Here is a 19473-nt window from a genome sequence, read left to right on the forward strand (position 1 = left end):
CTAATATAAATCAAATTATAGTTCAAAACAGTGGTAGCATTCTTAATACTAAAGCTCGCATTGGAGATTGAGCTAACCAAGTCTTTCACAACGTTGGCGGGTGAATGAGCTACAATGCATGAATCTTATTACAGCTTTTCAATATTTTTTACCATTTCTCTTGCAAGTTGTCTTTTTTTTTTTTTTTTTTTCCAAATTCTAACGGAATGCCTGTAAATGCAATGTTTGTAACATCTAGTTCAGTTTTGACATATATCTATTCTAAGACACTAAGCAATCTTTATAAGTACAAGAAAAGGATATTTCTTTGCCGTACTGCTTTTTTTTATGGTGTTGAATAACAACTTGGAGACCTTAGTATTTATTTTCCTCTATGCCTGTGATTTCATACACCATTCCTCTCAAAACAAGTGTAATCCAACAACTCAGTGAATCACTGTCAGGAAATATTCTTTTGGACTGCTGTTCTTAAGATAATCAATGGAAGCATAGCTTGTCATTGAAATCTTAATAGCATTAAAGGATTTGTAAGCAAACAGTTTTGTGTTGGCAGGGACAGGTGTTTGCTGATACAGGGGAAACATTAACAATTTTGTCGATAGTATCCACAGCCATGTCACATTGGACTACAGCTACCTTTGTACTGCTAATTAGAGTTATTTACTATAGGATTCCATCCCATTACTTGGATGACTAGATAGTAAGGACTGCTTTGGTAGCAGTGAACACTCTCTCTGAAAGAATGATGTAATGATTGATTTAGTAAGCCATCTTGATCACTTAAAAGCTGGATTCCTACTCTATAAGATCTGCTTTTCATACCAATAGGTTCTGTCTGCGTGCACACATGCACGGCTAGTTCCTTTATAAGACTTACAAATATTTCACTTTCATAAATGAAATCTGTGATTCCTCAATCGTGTCATTTCATTTCTTTGGTCAGAGATAAGTTTATGCAAAAACAATTCCTTCACTTCTTAAATGTGTATTTTTGACTTGAAACAATGTCTGGAAACACAGACGTTGCCAACCAATCCTTACTGAAATAGGTTCTAAAAAGTAAGATCGGCAAGCTGTTTTATGAGGTAGAACCATCAGTACCCTTCTTGTCCGTGTGTGTGTGCGCATATGTGTGACGTTCTAGCATTTATTTACACTTACTCAGTAGTATCATTGAATTCTGAAGACTGGACAATCCGATTTTTTGGTTGACATGGAGGTAGTGGAAGAAGTTCTTAGGAGATTTATCTTTTTTCTCAGCATAGTCTTTCTTATCTGTCAGCAGCTGTTCACGATGCTGAAGCTTATATCTGTAGTTTCTTTTTCTCTCATGCTTGCAGGCATGGATCTCTTCTCCAATTGCACAGAGGAATGTAAAGCACTGGGCCACTCAGATCGGTGCTGGATGCCTTCCTTTGTCCCATCTGATGGACGCCAAGCTGCAGATTACCGCAGCAATCTGCACGTACCTGGCATGGACTCCGTTCCAGACACTGAAGTGTTTGAAACACCAGAAGCCCAGCCGGGGGCAGAAAGGTCCTTCTCCACCTTCGGCAAAGAGAAGGCCCTTCACAACACTCTGGAGAGGAAGGAGTTGGATGGACTGCTGTCTAATACACGAGCGCCTTACAAACCACCATATTTGAGTAAGTACTATTCACAAGGCTGTATGAAAGTGTTCCCTTTGCGGGAATAAAAATTGTCTCTTTCTGCTATTCATAATAGGAATAATACGAACACAATTTTTAAGCAGTGGGGAAAAATGGCTTCCCTTGGAGTCAGGCACCACTGAGGAAGGCATCATTCAATGCTTTTTTAAAAAAGACAAGACCTTTATTCTTGTTATTATGACATGATTGTCAACAACAAAAGCATCAGATGATAGCATTAGTGGGGGAGTTATTCAAATTTGTTTTCTACTGTATTATTTCCAATTTTTTCATGGTTAGGTGGTTTAAATATAGACAGGGTAACATTTTTTTAAGAAAGAAAATTAAGTCAAATACTTTTGTTTGTTTGTTCTGTTTTTTTCCTTTCAACTGTACTAGGAGCTTCTCATTTTTTCCTCTTATCTTTTATATTGAGCAGTACCTTGATGATTATTATTTTAAACTAACTATTTACATAGTTAACATTAGGGGTTTGGAAGGAAGAAGATAAAACTTCTTGCCTTCCATCTGATCATCTTTCAGCCTATGTAATGTCAACTTCTGTCAGTGTTCCTCAGTGCCTCCTGTCTTGTTCCAAAATCTTACCTCTTTGGTCAACTTTTGACTGTGGTTTGGTGACATGAGTGCCATAGATCTCAAAAAGACTTGTAATTTTGTAGAGTCAGGCAGATGTAGAACTCTTGAGTACTATGTTGATCTAATAGGTCTTTCTATTTAGTAGCCTTCTGTATTTTATTAGAGACTGTAATCTTCTTGACTTCAAGAATTTATCTTGATGCTTATCTCATCCAAATAAGCCAAAGACATTGACATTGCACTTCTAACTCTTTTCAAAGCATCAGAAGTCTTTAAGGACAGCAGATCAGGGGGGAAAAATCAATGAATGGTATTCATTTATTTATTTTTATAAAGTATTTATCAGTTCTGAAAGGTACTGCACTGGCAGTTTTGGTGTATGAAGATCTTCACTACAGATCATTCTCAGCACAGGCAACACAGTTCTTTCATTTTTATTAGCTGTGTCTGGGAATTTCAGTCTCTCAGAGAGGTCTTACCATTTCAGTCTTCAGATTTGCTTTACTGAAAGCTTTTAAATTAGGATAACAATTGTGAGATGTGGAAGCCATTCCTAAAACAAAACAAAACAAAAAAACCAACAGCAACTAAAAAAACTGTCCTAAGGCAGTCAGCTAAAATACCAAGTGTTGATCATCTGGTCATACTCTGAAGACCCATATGAAGTTTCACATAGCTACGATGTAACGACTCATATCTCTATCTTTAACTAACTGGTCTAAGCTGTAACTTAGCAATACTGATTTCATATCTATCACATCAGTTAAAAAAAAAATTAAGGTTTTACAGCAGTCCAACAACAACAGAGTTCTGATGCAGTATGTGCATTACAATAGTGATTATATCTGGTGACATCATGTAATAATGATTTTCTTATTCATTCTATAGGGATTTGAAATTTTGCTCAGCTAACATAAGTAGTTTTGTTGAATGTGTTTACATATGGACATTGTTCCACATTTTATGCTTTCCTGGTATAAGTACATGAAGAATAGGAGGTAAAATGTTTAATATAAACAATATAAATGTGTGGTATTAGATAATCCACATTTGAGAATCCAGATTTAATTTTGCCTTTTTTTTTCTTTGGACCTTGAAGCAGAAACTGCCAGAAAACAGAGTAATATTTCTTTATTTTCCGTTAATGAATAGTTTCTTTAGTAACATTTTAGATTGAAATTATATAATGAATAACAGGAGAAAAACAAATAAAATGAGCCTAACAGTTGTAGCAGTGAGTAAATAATTCATTATTAATAATGTGTTCAATGAATAAGGCAAGAGGAATGTGTAAGGGGAAGTTGATTCAGGAAGGAACTTTAGTTGAGCCACTGAGTCACTACAACTTTAATAACATTTAAATTCAACTTCTTAACAAAAAAGATTGTATCAAAACAGTTTGTCAGTAGAACAATTTTTTCAAAGAAGCGATTAAAATGTATGAAACAAAACCCTCATGTTCAGCAAAAATGCTGTATAAAAAGTTTCAGCATGTATGAAAACAGCTGTATGTAAAAGAAAATGACAGCAAAGAGGGAAAAGTATATTGAATGGTTCAAAAGCTATTCGAACTGGAAAAGGTATTAATTAAAATGATCTGTAAAGACCAGATGTTCTAGCCAGTAAATTTTAGGATGGATAATAAGAAAGGTGAGGAACTTCTTAGAGCAAATAGTGAAAGTCAGGAAATTATATACAGACAAGCTTTAGGATGTCAAATATAAGAAGTCTAGGAGAGAATTGGTGGGTCTCTCAAGCCACAGTTGGTTAGGACAGGAATGTTGCAGAGAGACTAGACTGTTTCTTTGAATTTGTCTTCACAGGAGGAGGGAGAGAGAGAGGGAGAAAGAAAGAAGGGCATTTTTAGGAAGCTGCCCATCCCAGGTAACCTTTTCAACTAAATGTGCAAGATTGCATCATGAAAGAGGATGTTGATGAAAAAATAATAGGAAGAAGCCAAGGGTTTATATGTTTCTTTAATAATCAGTTTTTAACAAAAGCTAGTGACATTTTTTTAGAAAGTACTAGAAAAAAGTTGTAAATTTGAAACTGGTAAGAAATGCAAAAAAAAAAAAAAAAAGACAAAAAATTGTGACTGTGGGGTTTTAAGAACAAGGTAGCTGGCATCTGTCCAGGAAAACAGCACAGAAAGATCGTCAGTCTATTAGAATTTTGACAGAGTGGGTGAGAATTAATCAATATAGCATATCTGAACTGTCAAAAAAAAAAAAGCCTTTAGCCTAGCTTTTGTGTAGTAGAAGCTACTAAAGTAAGCAAGTGTTGTTGCAGGGAAAGCATTACCAAATTCTGTGTGTCTGAGAGACAGAAAAAATTCATAAGGATAAATGGGACACTTTAGCAGAGGCAGAGTTCTCCTAGCATCTGTATGGAGATCCATGGACTTTAAAGCATTAATTTTCTAGAAAAGGAAATGAACATAAAAGGGACAGTATTTGCAGATGACATAAAATGATTTAGGTCAATCAGGTCTCTAATAGACTATGTATGTCCACATAATTCAGTGAAGCACGAGCTTCTGAATTAGCTTGTTCTGTAAATGGAAGCTGCACAACAACGTCGGCACAGAGGAATAGCTGAGAGGACTTCTTAGTTTGAGCTGTGCCATGAGTGCAGTGGGTACGGATGTGAACTGATAGCTCGATGTAGATCTCTCACTGCCCCATTACGAGCCTGTTTGCTCAAGGTTGCATCTGCCTGAAGATTCCTGCACTGTGTTCCGATGGGCACCTTCAATGCTCAGCTTTAGAAAACACAAGGATGGCAATGAGAAATTTGACCTCTTCTTGAGTAAAAAGACCATGGAACGAGCCCCTGAAAAATGTCCCCCGACGTACAGAGCTAGCAAGTAGGAATGAATTGTCAACTTGTAAAAAGGAATTGAACTGAAAATACACTAAGATAAACTATTATAAAACCATTACACAAACCATACCATTATGTTGCTTTAGCCAGTGTATTCATTCCATAGAAATACTTAGCATAATGGTGAAAATACTGAAAATATTTCTGTGCAAAGCTTAACACTAATTAATTTAGACAAGCTATGATAGGGACGTGAATTAAACAGGAGAATGAATGAACGCAGAGAAGTTAAGCTAGGCATCTCCATTTTCAGTTAAAAAAGAGCAGCACAGCAACTGAGGAGCAAACGTCATGAAATGGGAAGATAATACACATTTGATAAGTTGATATTCATTTGGCAGAAATGCTAGAGTAATCTGTCAAACTCATGGTTATGGGGGACAAATAAAGGGCTTCATAGTGGAGAAGAGGCAAGCAAGAGGTCTGCTTGTTTGTTTTTTTTGAGGCTTAGGTCATTAAATACTTAGGTCATTTATTACTTTGGGAAAGACCCTCAGGTGGGAATAGTATGATTAGCACCATTTCATTCATCTCACTAGTGTGTTGGTCGATAAGTAGCTTTTAAATTATTTTCTTGTGTTCTTTTTTTTCCCCCTGTAATTGTGGATTGTTCTAGACATGCATTTTTTTTAATAATATTTTAGAGCTTTCCTAAAAGCTATGCACTGACATTTTTTAATGTAATTTTCTTCCTACTAAGAGGTTAGGATTTTTTAATATATGAAAATATTCAGATATTGCCATAATACTTTAACTGTATTTGTATAAATGTTTATTTTGCTCTAGAAATTACTGTGGCATAGATTAATTGACTTTGTAAGCAAGTTAAAATAAGCTACATAAAGGCACAATTTACTGCGCAGGATAATAGCGTCCATGCCAGGAGATACTGTGGAATAACAGTTGTGTTCCAAAGTAGCCCCCTAATGAGCTCTGCAATATTTCCTACGTACATGGAAGCATCTTTGCATTCACTGCTGAAACGAGAAAATTATCATGATAATAACTACAGCATCAATGATGCCAACACCATCAATGTATTTTATGTATGAATCGGGATACTATCATGTTAGGTATGACGGGGAGAGAGAGAGAATTAAAAACTGATCCTTTCCCCAAAAAGCCAGCAGCCTATGTAAGGTGAAATAGAAGAAACAAAATCACCTTCTTCAGCTAACCGTTTTGTATTGGGTTGCTACCTTTGATAGATGTACGTAGTTCTAGGTTTACAGAGACAAATAACTTGCATTAGTCTTGTTTGTATCATCCAAAAAATTTAAATGCAAGCTTGTGTTCATCCTGTGTCTCTGTCTCTTAGCCTGGATAGCCATTGCTTCACTCTGCAGTAGAGGTGCAATGAAGGTCTGTGCGTGATCAGGGAGATTGGGCTTGGGTCTCAGCAGAAGTGTAGAAAGTGTAGACGTAATCCGAGATTCTGGTTCTACAAAATCTTTGGCATCTGCTCGACTGGTCGTATTCAAGTCAGCTTGCTTTACAAATAAAATTAAAAAGCTTTCAAAAGTCTTTGCCCAGTTGAATTTAGGAATGGGACCATTAATTTATTTCAAATAATCTACCACAGAGATACCACAAAGAATGGTTTATCTTACAGTCATTATCCATCTCTCTGAATTAGACTAGAGCAAATGACATAGAGGACTAGAGGAGAAAAATGTTCTTGTCTTTATACCAGGACAAGAAGTGTCTTACAATCCTCTGATTGTTTTTCAAAGGAATAAAAAAACACGTATAAAGATTTTGGGGGGGGCATTTGACATCTTTAGGATCACAAAGACTATTTCTGTGTGGCAGGACACATAACATAATTTTCTGCTATTATTTAACATAAATATATGAAAGATGTATTAAGCAAGAAGTCTTTACTGTTTTGGAAAAGTTTCCCCAAAAATTAAGCAAATTACCATTTTGTACATTTAATATAATGGAAGAAGAATTTTCTTCTTGTTTATTTGCATCTTATTGCTGGAAATCACAGCTGTGATAGACATTATAGCATTGCATTTGCATAAATGTAAATAACAGCTATTTTGAATGGAACACAAGTTTTTAAAAATATCAATCCTTTCTACATTTTTGTTTTTTAAAATTAGTCTATTTAATTTCTAATACAAATCAGATAATCTTGTGAGCCCGCTAGTCCCTTCATGAATACTTTTTTCAGTTTCCACGTATTTGAAGTAAATATGCACATTAGTAAAAGCAAAAAAATTATTTTAAAAAATAATTAAATCTTATTGGTATGAATAAGCAAATGATATGTACACAGTGGAAGAGTTGTTCATTTGTGAACAGTAGTTTCATGTTCAAAACTAATGTTAAAATTTTATCTTTCAACTTTAAATCTGACTTGCAAAGCTGAATATCCTGCATATCCCATTACAGACAGTGGAACTCTTATCTTATATTGAGGAATTTATCTGCATGACAGGGTACAACTCTCATTTCTGCACAAATGAGAAAGATTTTCTCCATGCCGAGCTGCTCACAAAAATGGAGGCTGAGTTGAAAAGCCAGCATGTAATGCTAATAAATCTAATTGTATACTTTTTATGCAGATAATTCTATCTGCAATGAATGCTAAGAGATTTATTCGCTTACACCTAAAGTTTGCCAGTTCAGATGCATCTCTATCAGGTAAATAAAGTTTACAAAAAAAAAAACAAAACACTTTTAAAAGGTAATATTAATTAAAATATAATCAAAGGAGTGCAGGACTGATGTGTTTTTAGTCATTATTGTAGGCACTGTGTGGTCTTGAATAAACCACTTAAGATGATTCACTGTTCAATGATTATTGCATAACTTCTGAAAGGCATTTTTATCTTATGTTCATGACTGGTTTGCATTCTTCAGCTGAATGTATTCCTCTTGCAGCTATCACTCAAAAGGAAGAACTCTTACAGGGTATTACAACAATAATAAAACAGAAATAGATAATTCAGAAAGCAAAATTAGAAATGAATATATAAATATGCAAAGATAACTTGGCTGTAGCCCAATAAAACCTATAAATTACTTTTTTTTTTTTTTTTTTTAATAAAAAAAGGATGAATGTAAGAATAAGAAATAAGCATTCTTTTAATTTTAAAGCACAGGTATTAGCTGTTACATTTAAATACTATTTCCTTAAATCCTTTTATTTAACTGTGGTCTTAGAGCTCCCTGTGTAACTCAAAACATTGATTGAAAAAAAGTACTTATTTGGTTTACGTAGCATCTTTTATCTAGGAAGACTGTAGAGCTCTTTGCATCTGTAGTGCAGGAAAATGACTGAAGAAAGTTAAAAGAATTTAAATAACTTACTTGAACGAAAGTTGTACATTTGCTTTGTCTTAAAATATACATCTATCCAACTTTTTTTATTCTAATAGCTGTAGAAGTTTATATTTGCTAGTTCTGATTGGATCACATAGAAGCCTTGTATGTCTCAGACTTGTTCTATATTTATTCATTTATGTCAATTTTGAGAGTGCTTTTGTCTACTGTGAGTTATGCCATCTCTGTAAAGTTTGTTTTGTGTGGGTGTTTTGGTTTGCCTTTTGTTTTGTTTTGTTTGTTTGTTTGTTTTAAGTAATTCTGTTTTCTGGATTCCTACTCGTTGAATATGGGAGAAACCAGCAGAAAAATTGTTTGAAACTTCAGGAGTTATTTTTGAGATTCTCATCTTTCAAATTTAAATCATATCTCAAAAGTAATTTAGCCAGTTATGGATATGAGTTTCTGTAGAAAGCAATGAGATGTTTGCAGTTAAATTTTTTCAGAGGCATTGAAGTTATTTATTTTTGATAGGCAAGTTCTTTTCAGTATGAATAAATGTTGTTCTTACATGCACAGACCTTAATGTGATGGCCAGGAGTTGGAGTATTGAATGTACTTCTAATGTTGTCTGTGTGCAGAGAAGTCTTTTCCTCTCTGCTTTCCTCTCTTACAAACTCCTTGGGCAGCGCAGCAGAGGAAATTATTCTTATTTCATGCTCTTTTCCTGGACAAAATAAATTTTCTGCTTTCATTTCCACTGCCTTAATTTTAGAGGGCATCCCTTCTTAATTTTTTCTTGACCAAAGGACAAAAAATAGGGAAAACCATTTAAAGAATGAAACAAATAGGAAAAGAAGGGACAGCATCTATCGTGTTTGAACAAGCACACTATAGGGATCAGTGTTGCCATTTTTCTGGCAAGCCTGTAAACAGCTCTATTTGTACGCTAGGCACTGAGAATCCACAGTTTCAGGCGAGCAGTAAGATGACTGCTGGTGGGATGTACCTGTCAATGTATTTAATTTGTTTTAGAAACGTGGTATGGCAAAGTCAGAAGAGTGAAAAATTAGATATTTGGTAGCTTCTTGTAAGACAGAAAGGAGGAGATGGACGATCAGAATATAATTTTTAACTTCTATAGCTAGTAAATTGCTGGAAGAACTACATATCATGAATAATAAGCAATGTGTTTTCACTAAAAATTCAAACTGTGCTAAAATAATTTAATCTCTTCATTTGATGGGATAATAGTCCTTATTGGTTGAAGAAAATATTGTGGACATGGTGAACTTGATTCTTAAGTTCTGCCTGAAAATTATGTGCATATATGAGTTGCAAGAGTAAATCAATCATTTCTTGCATACACATGAATCTTTTACATGTGTAAATGGTATTATATTACATGATATTTTCACAGGAGTGATTTGGTTAGAAAAAATGGTTGCAGACTAGATTCACTAAGGAAGCTATAGGGATCATGGACTCCTGTTTTAGTAAGTAAGCTGAGTCCCCTGACTTTATTTTTTCACCTTCAGCATCATGGTTACATTTAGAACTGGAAGAGGATTTATTATGAAACTGCTTAAATACAACTTTTTTTTTTTTAATTCATAAGGAATTTTATAGATGCTGATATTGTAGATTCATCTTATGTCAGAGTAACATTCTGTCACTTTGTCACTTTCTTAGTCGCCTATTTGTGCTTTAATTTGACATCCATCTATTTTCAATTTGGCATTTAAGTGACAATTGAATGTAGCTGCATATAGCAGTGGTATTGATAGGGAGTGAGATCTGAAAAAATTCTTGCTCACAAACAAATGCAGGAGTAACTTTTTTCTGCTCAACTTGAGATAAAGCGCTGTGGTTCTGTATTTGCAGTGTATTTGATGTCCAGTATGGCTTATTGCTTCTAACTAATTAAAACAGGGTCCTTCCCAACTGGGATGTTATGGATGATACCCTTGCACTCTCCGCAGTGCCTTTGGCTTGTGTCTACTAGCTCTCTTCCCTAACAAGTTCTGGGCATGGTGTATGTGAGAATGAGGGCCAGGGACCATTCCTGAAAGCAGATTGAATGTGATCAGAGTATATAGCCCCCATATATGACTGAGAAGTTTTAGTAATGTGGACATAAATCATTCTGTTCTAGTGGTATTGTAACAAAGAATAGTCAAGGGCACACTGCATTAAAGGCTAGAAACTGTGCCAATATGTCTTTTTGAATAAGAGAAGTTTTGAAAGGATTGCAAGAAGTTTATATGATGTACTTAAATATATTATCTTGGCAAACTGGGAAGAACTCTCTGAAATCTGAGTGCTACTCATGAAAGACAGCATAAAGTACTGTGCTTAGTTCAATGGGAAATAAAACGTTCACAAAAAGAGAGGGCATGTACCTGCCAAATCCTAATACTACCAGGTAAGAGAGGTGGTAGAAAAAACATAATGACAAAGATAAATTAGATAGGAATACATTGCATGATTCTGATGTAATACTGTAATGCATGTTACCTAGTGTCAGAACAAGTAAACTTAATTATTTCAGGCACAATTCAATGTGATTAATCTAGGCACCTCTGAAGGCCACCAAATTGCAACTTATATATGTATGCTTTTCACTTGAATCTATAGAGAACTTAGGCACTTAAGAACAATTTAGAAGGACTGTGTTATATCTCTCTTCTTCCTCCCAGTGCACTGAAAATTCTAAGTCTCATTGTAGTCAACATTCAGTGTATTCTGCATTGCTTAACTCTCAAACTGACATGCTCATTTTCAGGCTTGTCAGCTTAAAGACGTTTTAGTGTGGATTTCAGGAGAGTACAATAAAATGTTGAGTTCTGAAAAAAAATGGAGGAAGGAGAAAAGATTTGAGGAGAAGTGATAGTTGCATACAAATACATAAGCAAATCTTATTATTATTTTTTTTAAAGGAATCAAATACAGGTATTACTAAGGATAGTACCAAAAGTATTAGGTTAAAGGGAATTGGGAAGAAAGTTAATTTGCTAGGAGAACACATGCAATTAGAATGAGTTGATGGAGAATCTTCATAGGGAATTTGTATGACATACATCATAAATAATTTAGGAGTTATTTAATCCATCCTAATACAACACATAATTATAAGAACTCTTAAAAATGAAATGTTCCACGATTCTCTGACTGCAAGGTGATGTCATGTATCATCTTTATTGTTTTCAGGTAGATAATACAGTTGTAATAATGTAGAAAGATGGAGAGGCTTTCTTGTTCTTACTCTGTCTTGTGCAAAAACTGACTTTGTTGTCTCTATGGTACATTATAGAATATACCTTAGCACTTTCTATACTGCATTGTAGTAACTAAAAAGCATTGTTTTGGCAGTAAATAATGGGAACCAGAGATAAATCAAATCTGACGTGTACTATGTCACTGGGCTGTTCCTAGCAGTGAAAAAAATTTGTCAGCATTTAGCACAGAAAATAAAATAAAAATATCTTATTGCCACAGAACATTGATGACAAAAAACATTACTTGATTCAAAAGAAAATCCCTAATCACATACTTAAAGTAATATATATGTTGATTAAGGCCAGTGCTTAAACTTAAGCCTATTTCTGAGGATAGTGCTAAACATTCCTTTATGTGAATTGGGACTTGAATACCAATTCTTAAGAACTGTAGTTCTTTTTTCTTTTTTTTTTTTTTCCTTTTTATTTTCCAGAGACTCAGCTGAGTCCAGGTAGAATGTAAATCTCAGGGCACTCAATCGCACCAAAGAAACATTTCAATGACTGTCATGAAGTGTCAAAAATTGTATCAAGAAGCCTGTTTGTCATACCGAAATATTCACAAAGACATGTTCAAAGAACTCCTGGTGGTGTCAGCATACTTCCAGAAGTACATGGGCACCAAAGATCAGAAACATCTCAAAAATAGGGAAATAATTTTACTAAGCATGTATTTTCAGATCTTGAAATGAAGCTAATGGAAGTGGCAAGGTTCATCAGTCAGAAATTTGGGCAATAAACTTTTTCCAAAAAAAAAAAAGGAATGGTAATTTGTTTAAGTTGTTGATAGACAATTCAAAACTATGTTCAAATTTGAAAAGTAACACTTGTATTTAAGTGCAAAGGACAAGACCCTTTCCCCCTTTTCATGGAAAAGATAATATTATTTGTCATATTCACTAGATTATGGTCAATGCAGTATCCACCATTGTCAAATTTGACTTGGCTGGGAATCAGCGTCTGTTGAATTGATTTAAATGAATACGGGCAGGGAAATGTATAATGCATTTAATGCAAGACAAAAGGAAGGACAATGTGTGTGGTCACATTGCTTACTAAATGTGAAAGAGGTCTTTGGCATAATCATCTTTGTTCCAGAAGTAAAGACAAATTCTCGAAGGATAGATTCCAATGGGCTGTGGAGTGTGCTTAAATAAAGGCAAATACCTTTCCAGCAAAGATTCACTGCAAGAATTGCTAAACTCCTGCATTTTGGCCTACTTCATTTATTCACAGCCTGAAGACCTAACACTCACAATTTATTTTGATTTGAGGTGAAATCTGAGTAATTGTGCATGTCAGTCCAAATGGTGCTAGTTTATTTTAGAAACTATTTATATTTTGTGTTTTGCATATCCCATAAAGAGTATTTCAGTCATGAGTCTTTATTAGAGACAAATTCTGTTTATATGTTTGCATGCAAGAGCTTCTTCTTGCCTCGCTTATCTATCAGCTGTCAGTAATGGCCAGACAGAAAGTGGCCTCATTCTTGGCTAACTCCCTTGTAGGTCTGTAAGAGTCTTCAAACTTATCACGTATTTTACATATGCATGTATACATAAGCACATAAACAATGGCCACTAGAACCAACTGACTCGCTGACATTAGGGCAGAGTTGGCCTTTTTTTCTTTTAAGGTACAAAAGTAAGTATGTTCCATTTTCCATTTTTTTCCAACTATTTGATAAAATGCAGAGTTAATAAAAACACATAAAATGGGTAAAATGTAACATGGGCATCTAGAACATCAGTTACTTTGTGCAAGTGTGCTCTACAGAGTGCGTAGGTATGAAGCACTTAACTCTTAACTAAGGATTTGGTAGAGAAAAAAAAAAGACTAATTCATGAGGAAAAGATATCTGATAAAATTATTATTTTCATATTTGTGTACCAAAGTACAATTGGACTGGTTAAGTCAATCTCTTATAATGCCATTAATTGAGTTTTCATAAATTTTACTAGCAATGCTTAAAAATACTACTTTGAATAATAGTTGATTAAAAAAAAAAAAAAAAAAAAGACTTCATGGATTGCAAAAGATACTTAATTGAGACCTGCAATGACTGGAATACTTTTTTATCCACAGAACATGGGTCGCAGCAGAGTAATCTTCCCCATCCTACATCCCCCAGCCCCAGCCGTGTGTCTCACCCTTTACCTGGATACACCACTACAAAGGGTGAGGGAGCTATAGTAGTTACTCTGCATTCCCGTTCACTTGTTGACTTCTTTCCAAAAATGTGGTTGCTGATTAGAGCAACCAGTGGAGCTAAATTAGAGCTCCACTGAAACAGCCAGGTTGTTTTGTATAGGATACCTTCTACCACTACCTAAATTGCGTTTTCTGTTCAGTTGGGCTGAGTCAGAACAGGAATGTTGAATTTGCAGCCTGTTGCTTGTCACTAGTATTTGCCGCTCCTGGCTCTGTCGGTGCCAGTGGGACTTAGTGAAGGGCAATATTTCATCCAATATAATTAGCATATAGACAGTAAAGCAAACCATAAAAATATGAAGAAAGTTAAAGTTAATACAAATTTAAAACTGACATTGCCATAATGTATCTGAGGTAATTAATTGCTTTAAAAATTATTCTTCAAGCACAAGATACTCACTGTACAGCCTGAGTAGCTGGGCTATTTCTTAGTGGTATACAAGGAGATTACAGCCTTCTGTAATCTGTATCAGTTGCATGGGGGCCCCCTGATCTGCATAAACATGACATTGTGAGGCACACATCTTATGCAGAGGACCCTAAAGAGAAAAAATGCATTGAGTGCTTGCATAGAAGCCTATCTGAACGCCCACGGGAAGTTAAATAGCACTTGGTTATTGTGCTAGCTTAGAGAATTTGGATCTGCAATAGCAAGATGACAGTTTACATACTGTTTTTTTCCCCCTACTCTCCAGTTACATAGCTTTATTTGTTTTAAAGAGGACTCTTCTAGGTTGAAGTGTCTTCTTTCTCCTGTGTGGAGGGGGATCAGTGATGTTTCCATAACAGCAGCAGCATATATGGCATTCCATACCCTTTGGAGATTTTATTAGCTAGGGATTCATTGGGATCTTTAGACTGTTGGCACTTGGGGGAACACTGCAGTCGTTCTGTTACTGCAGATATAATACTGTGGGACATTATGGAGCTTCTAAATATAGTACAGAGAAAGTGACAATAGTTATAAAAGGTACAGCATGTGTCTTCTTTTGCTGCTTCAGTTGCCAGCAGTGGAGGGAAGCAGTGGGCCCTTTCTCTGTCCTAGTTAAATTATCTAGCAATGCTAAGCAGGAAAACTCTTTTAATCAGAGAGTTTGAAGGTCTTCCAAGTACAAACAATCCCTTCTAGGGATTGCCAGAAGAGGAAATGTATATAACTGTATTCATGGCTGTAAGTAGTCTGACATCAAGTTTGGATGCAATAGGATGATTCACAACCGAGTGAAAGGAAGATATAAGGGCTTTACAGTATTTTCTGTTTGTTTCTGATCCATAAGCTAGGAATAATCATTGCATATTTTATTTTCTATTTTCTGTTTCGTACGTTAGTGTTTTTCATTTCTTTTTCTGTTCATCTACCACTGATCTCTTTACGTGTCTTCTCTCATCAGCCTGCACAGAACTAGCTCACTGCTGAGACTTACTAATGCGTATGGAGGGACAATTGAATCTTAATGTATTTTTGCTGTGTTCTATTTCCTGTTTTTATTGAAATTCTATACAAATTTTATGCATTAAGCATTCTTACTGTAACTCTCAAAACCTTTGTTAAGGTCTTTGGAGAAGAATCAATAGTCAGTACAGCATAAATCACGTACCCTAAGAATTTTAATTGGAATGCTTGTGATTATTTAGTCATCTTGTTCGTCTCAAACACTGTTAGAATATATTTAAAAAAAAAAAAAGTATAATTACATTAACGGAATTAGGAAACAGCTCATCATTAAAACCCTTTTTCTAACATCCATACTCGCACAGACTTGAAACTTCCCTATGCACTTGGTTTGGGAGTTTGCAACAAGAAAGAAAATAGGGATGAAAGAGAGAGCTGGGATCTCAGAGGAGAATTAGGCACCAGAAATTATGGTGTTCTTGTTCCAGCTCTTACACTGACTCTGATACTTCCATTTCTATAGCGTTTGCCATCTCTGGATCTCAAAGTGGATTATAAAGAATAGTGATTTAAACCTTCCTGCACCTCTAGGAGATAGGTAAGCAATATTATTCCCATTTTACAGATGGAGAAATTGTGATGCAGAGAGGCTTAGCGTTTCTTCAAGTTTACTTATGAGCACACATGCATGCACACACACAGAACCAGAAATAGACCAGAACTTTTACTGCCCTTTGTTTTAAGCGAAGTCCATCCTCCTTTCCGTTTAACCTCTCTGACTTATATTCCCCATCTGTAAAAGGACGGAAACTGGTATAGGCATGGAGAGATTTTCTTGCACATAAATTTCTGAGCAAAAACAAGAAAAACAAAAACAAAAAAAAAAAATGCAGAGGACAAAATTCACTCTCGAAATCCAATGCATTTTGTTTATTGGCAGATATGTTAGGTTTTGGGTCAAGTGTTTTTGTAGGTGGGGAGAGCACAGGTGTTCTGCACCCTGACGAGTAAAATTTAGTTATTTTTATAAAGTGGCTTGATTATTTTGTAATATAAGAACATTAATAAAAAAAATAATGTATTAAAAATGTACTGATTTACATGGCAAAATATTAAACCCATCAAGTAGCTCACTCTCTGTGTTATGCAAAAGAAAATCCTAGACAAACAGATTTTGCTGTGTAACTCAGGTGCTAGGTCAGTAACCCCAATGCGCTGTGGCAGGCAGGAGGAGGAGGAGAGCAGTGCCGCATGTCCGTGTACATAGATCCCGTGAGAGTGCTACTGTGCCTGTACTGCAGTATGAGGTCCTCAATGGCAGACTGCAATCTAGATACTCTGCTTACCTATTTACAAGAGAAGTGAGATTACTAATGAGCTTTTGGAGAAGGTGTTGAAGATCAAATATAGATCTTGTTACTGCTATTACTATTACTGGAATTATTGTTTCTTGTTATATTTTAAAAAGATACTTATAAAATTGTCTATAAACTCGATTGGTCTGATCATATACAGCAGCAAAAGGTCATGAAGGTTCTGTTTCATTAATCTTAACCAGTGTTAAAATCTTGCAGGAGCTTTTAAAAATCCTTTCACATTCATCTACTAATTTGCTACAGAATTGAAACATCGAGACCAGAATATATTAGATGTTTTAATTTTACTGTTAATAACACATCTGGCAGGTGTCTCTATATTGAACAAATAGCTTACAAATAAATGTTTGTCACATTTTTCTGCATGCATCCTATGGGATAGGCAGGCTAGATCAAAAAAACACATAACACCCATGTTAACATTTTCCTGTAAGTAATCCGACTTCATTGTGATACAGTAGATAAATTGCATATATTTACTGGTGAATGTATGTATATAGTGAGTAATATGGCTAATGTATATTTTCATTAAATGGAACGGAGACTGGATGTATTTGTGTAGTTCGCATGCAAGCATCAACATGTATATATGAATAACTTAATTCAAGGATTCATTATGAAGTTAAGATTCCTATTATTTTAGTTGTAACACTTCATGGCCAGAAATATACTGAATTTCAGGTAGAAAATTCGGTTGATTTGGAGCTAAGGTAAAAGCTGATTTTATTATTGCAGCTTTCCTAAACAGTAATAATGATGATGCAGATGATGGTGATAGCAGTAATAACAATACTTCAGCAAGTGAGCCAGTTCCTCGTCTCGACTTCATGTGTAACTGAGATCAGAATTTAACCCAGGGTCTTTCTGAATGCTAGTACAAATCATTTGTTACCTTTGCTCCCAATTACAATTAAAATAGCCAATGTCTTGAGGTAATATAGCTAGCACAGCTGGTGGATTAGCTGGTGGGTTTGCTAATGCATTGACCTTCTTCATCTGTGTAACATGAGTTAATTTACAGGCTGACAGTAAATGCTGATATTTGAATTGTAGCACTAATGCACCATTTTTTCATCTCTCTGTCAAACCAGACTAAAGGGTCATTTGGTGATGAGGATAATGGTTCACTTTGAAAGGGAATGAAAACCGGCTTCTGAATCTGGGGGATTCTAGATCTTGCTGCAAATAACAAGATGAACTAGGAAAAAATAGGCTTGGAAATTCCAGTAGTAATGAACCTGCGAGTCTGACTATTTGCCATGTTCTTGTACTGGTGCTGCATAGGCACACTGGAATGCTTGCCCTGACATGTTAGACAGAATAATAAAACAGCATGTGAAGTTTGGTTTTCAGACTATCAAGCCTCAAAAAGACTTTTCTCTGAAAAGTGAATCAACGTTAAACTGTTTGCTACAATGGGAACATTAAGCGGCAGTTTGTGACAAGTTTTGATTGTTTCTCTACACCCTAAGAAATACTAAACCTAAGAACTGTTGGAGACTGATTTTTTTCCTTTTTCTCTCAGAAGTGTCTTTCTTTCTTTTCTGCAGCACGGAAAAGGATATGCTAGTCACTTCTACAGGACTTACCTGAAGCAGCATGATTTGCACAAAAGTCGACCAACAAAAAGCATCAACTTTCAACTTCATTATCTTGGCCATCCAGTTCTGTCTAACTGAAGGATTTGTGTGCTGTTGGAGACATCATGGCCAACAATAGGACCTAATTGCTCTCAGCAGGCCTGAGAAATGAGTTGAAATGTGTAGAACTGTAGAAACTTCAGAGGCAACTGATCTTGCCTCTCTGATCAGTGTGTGCCTGTTTACAGCACTATATATCTTTCTCTCTCCAAAATGTCACTGAGCCCTTTAGATGTTTATATTCACCACAAGAAGCCAATCGTACAGATAAAAGAAATGTGCATTATAAATGCAATATCACTGTTTTAAACTTGACTGTTTTATATTATTTTTGTGTGATCAAGTGTTCCCCAAACTATTCCAACTTTACAAGAGAGATTGTGATCATGTTCTTTTCACCCGTGGGTCTCAAAAATGTTGTTAATCTGAGGACCCACAAAATTATCAAAGACATTCTGTAGTTTATACACCGTGTTGCAAAGTGTTTACTGTACTATTTCAAAGCTTCTAAATAAATATAAAATATATATATATTATATTATATATAATTTTCCGAAAAATGTGGTACAACTTAGTTGATTTTTAAATGGATTCATACAGTCTACACCATACACTAAAGTGAGAAGGTAATTCAGGGTTCCTAAGCTATCCTTGCTGAAAACAAAAATAAAATAAACCTTTAGTAGTACTTCCCCAATATTCGTATTTTGGTCAATCCTGTTTTTCTTGTTTAAAAAAAAAAAAAAAAGCTGTAAGCAACAACATTTTGTCTAAAAGTTGTAATGATTTTTCAATGCCAAAGATGCAGCTGTCAATATTACCAGAATGAGCGCTATGTACTATCAGAGGTATAAATCACTCTCCATTATTTTGATTATATTTCTATGGTTTTTAATTTGGAATCACAAAATCTTTTATAAGGCTCTATAAGCTCACCTGTATATGTTGTTAAAAAGAACACTGGGTGTCTGTACATTTTGCAGTGTAAAATATAATGTAAGTGAAGTTAAGTATTTTAAGAAAATCATCCCAAACTCATAAATATGCATACATACATACATACACACACACAAACGCGCGCATCTCTCTGACATAGTTTTGTGAAACTATACAAATATATTGCATAAAATATTTCTCTTGTGGCTAGGAATAGTTATTGATAGTTCAAAT

At 35.0% G+C, this 19473-nt stretch overlaps 1 protein-coding gene across 6 annotated transcripts in view; it reads left to right on the forward strand.

Annotated features, from left to right (window-relative positions):
* The window catches only part of PCDH10 (protocadherin 10), a 31876-nt gene extending 12797 nt beyond the window's left edge, over positions 1-19079 (forward strand). Inside the window, exons 4-7 of one of the 6 annotated variants that reach the window (XM_084518619.1) lie at positions 1341-1646; positions 13769-13861; positions 15811-15885; positions 18214-19079. In XM_084518619.1, the coding sequence (XP_084374745.1) occupies positions 1341-1646; positions 13769-13861; positions 15811-15845 (434 nt within the window). In that variant the 3' untranslated portion in view covers positions 15846-15885; positions 18214-19079. Of the gene's footprint in view, positions 1-1340; positions 1647-4069; positions 4129-13768; positions 13862-15810; positions 15886-17754; positions 18181-18213 lie in introns of those variants that run through there. The other 5 variants (XM_084518620.1, XM_084518622.1, XM_084518624.1 and 2 more) reach the window with 5 other exon arrangements.
* The last annotated feature ends 394 nt before the right edge of the window (positions 19080-19473 follow it).

Source organism: Aythya ferina (genome assembly GCF_964211825.1).
Source record: "Aythya ferina genome assembly, chromosome: 4".
NCBI classification, from domain to species: Eukaryota; Metazoa; Chordata; class Aves; order Anseriformes; family Anatidae; genus Aythya; species Aythya ferina.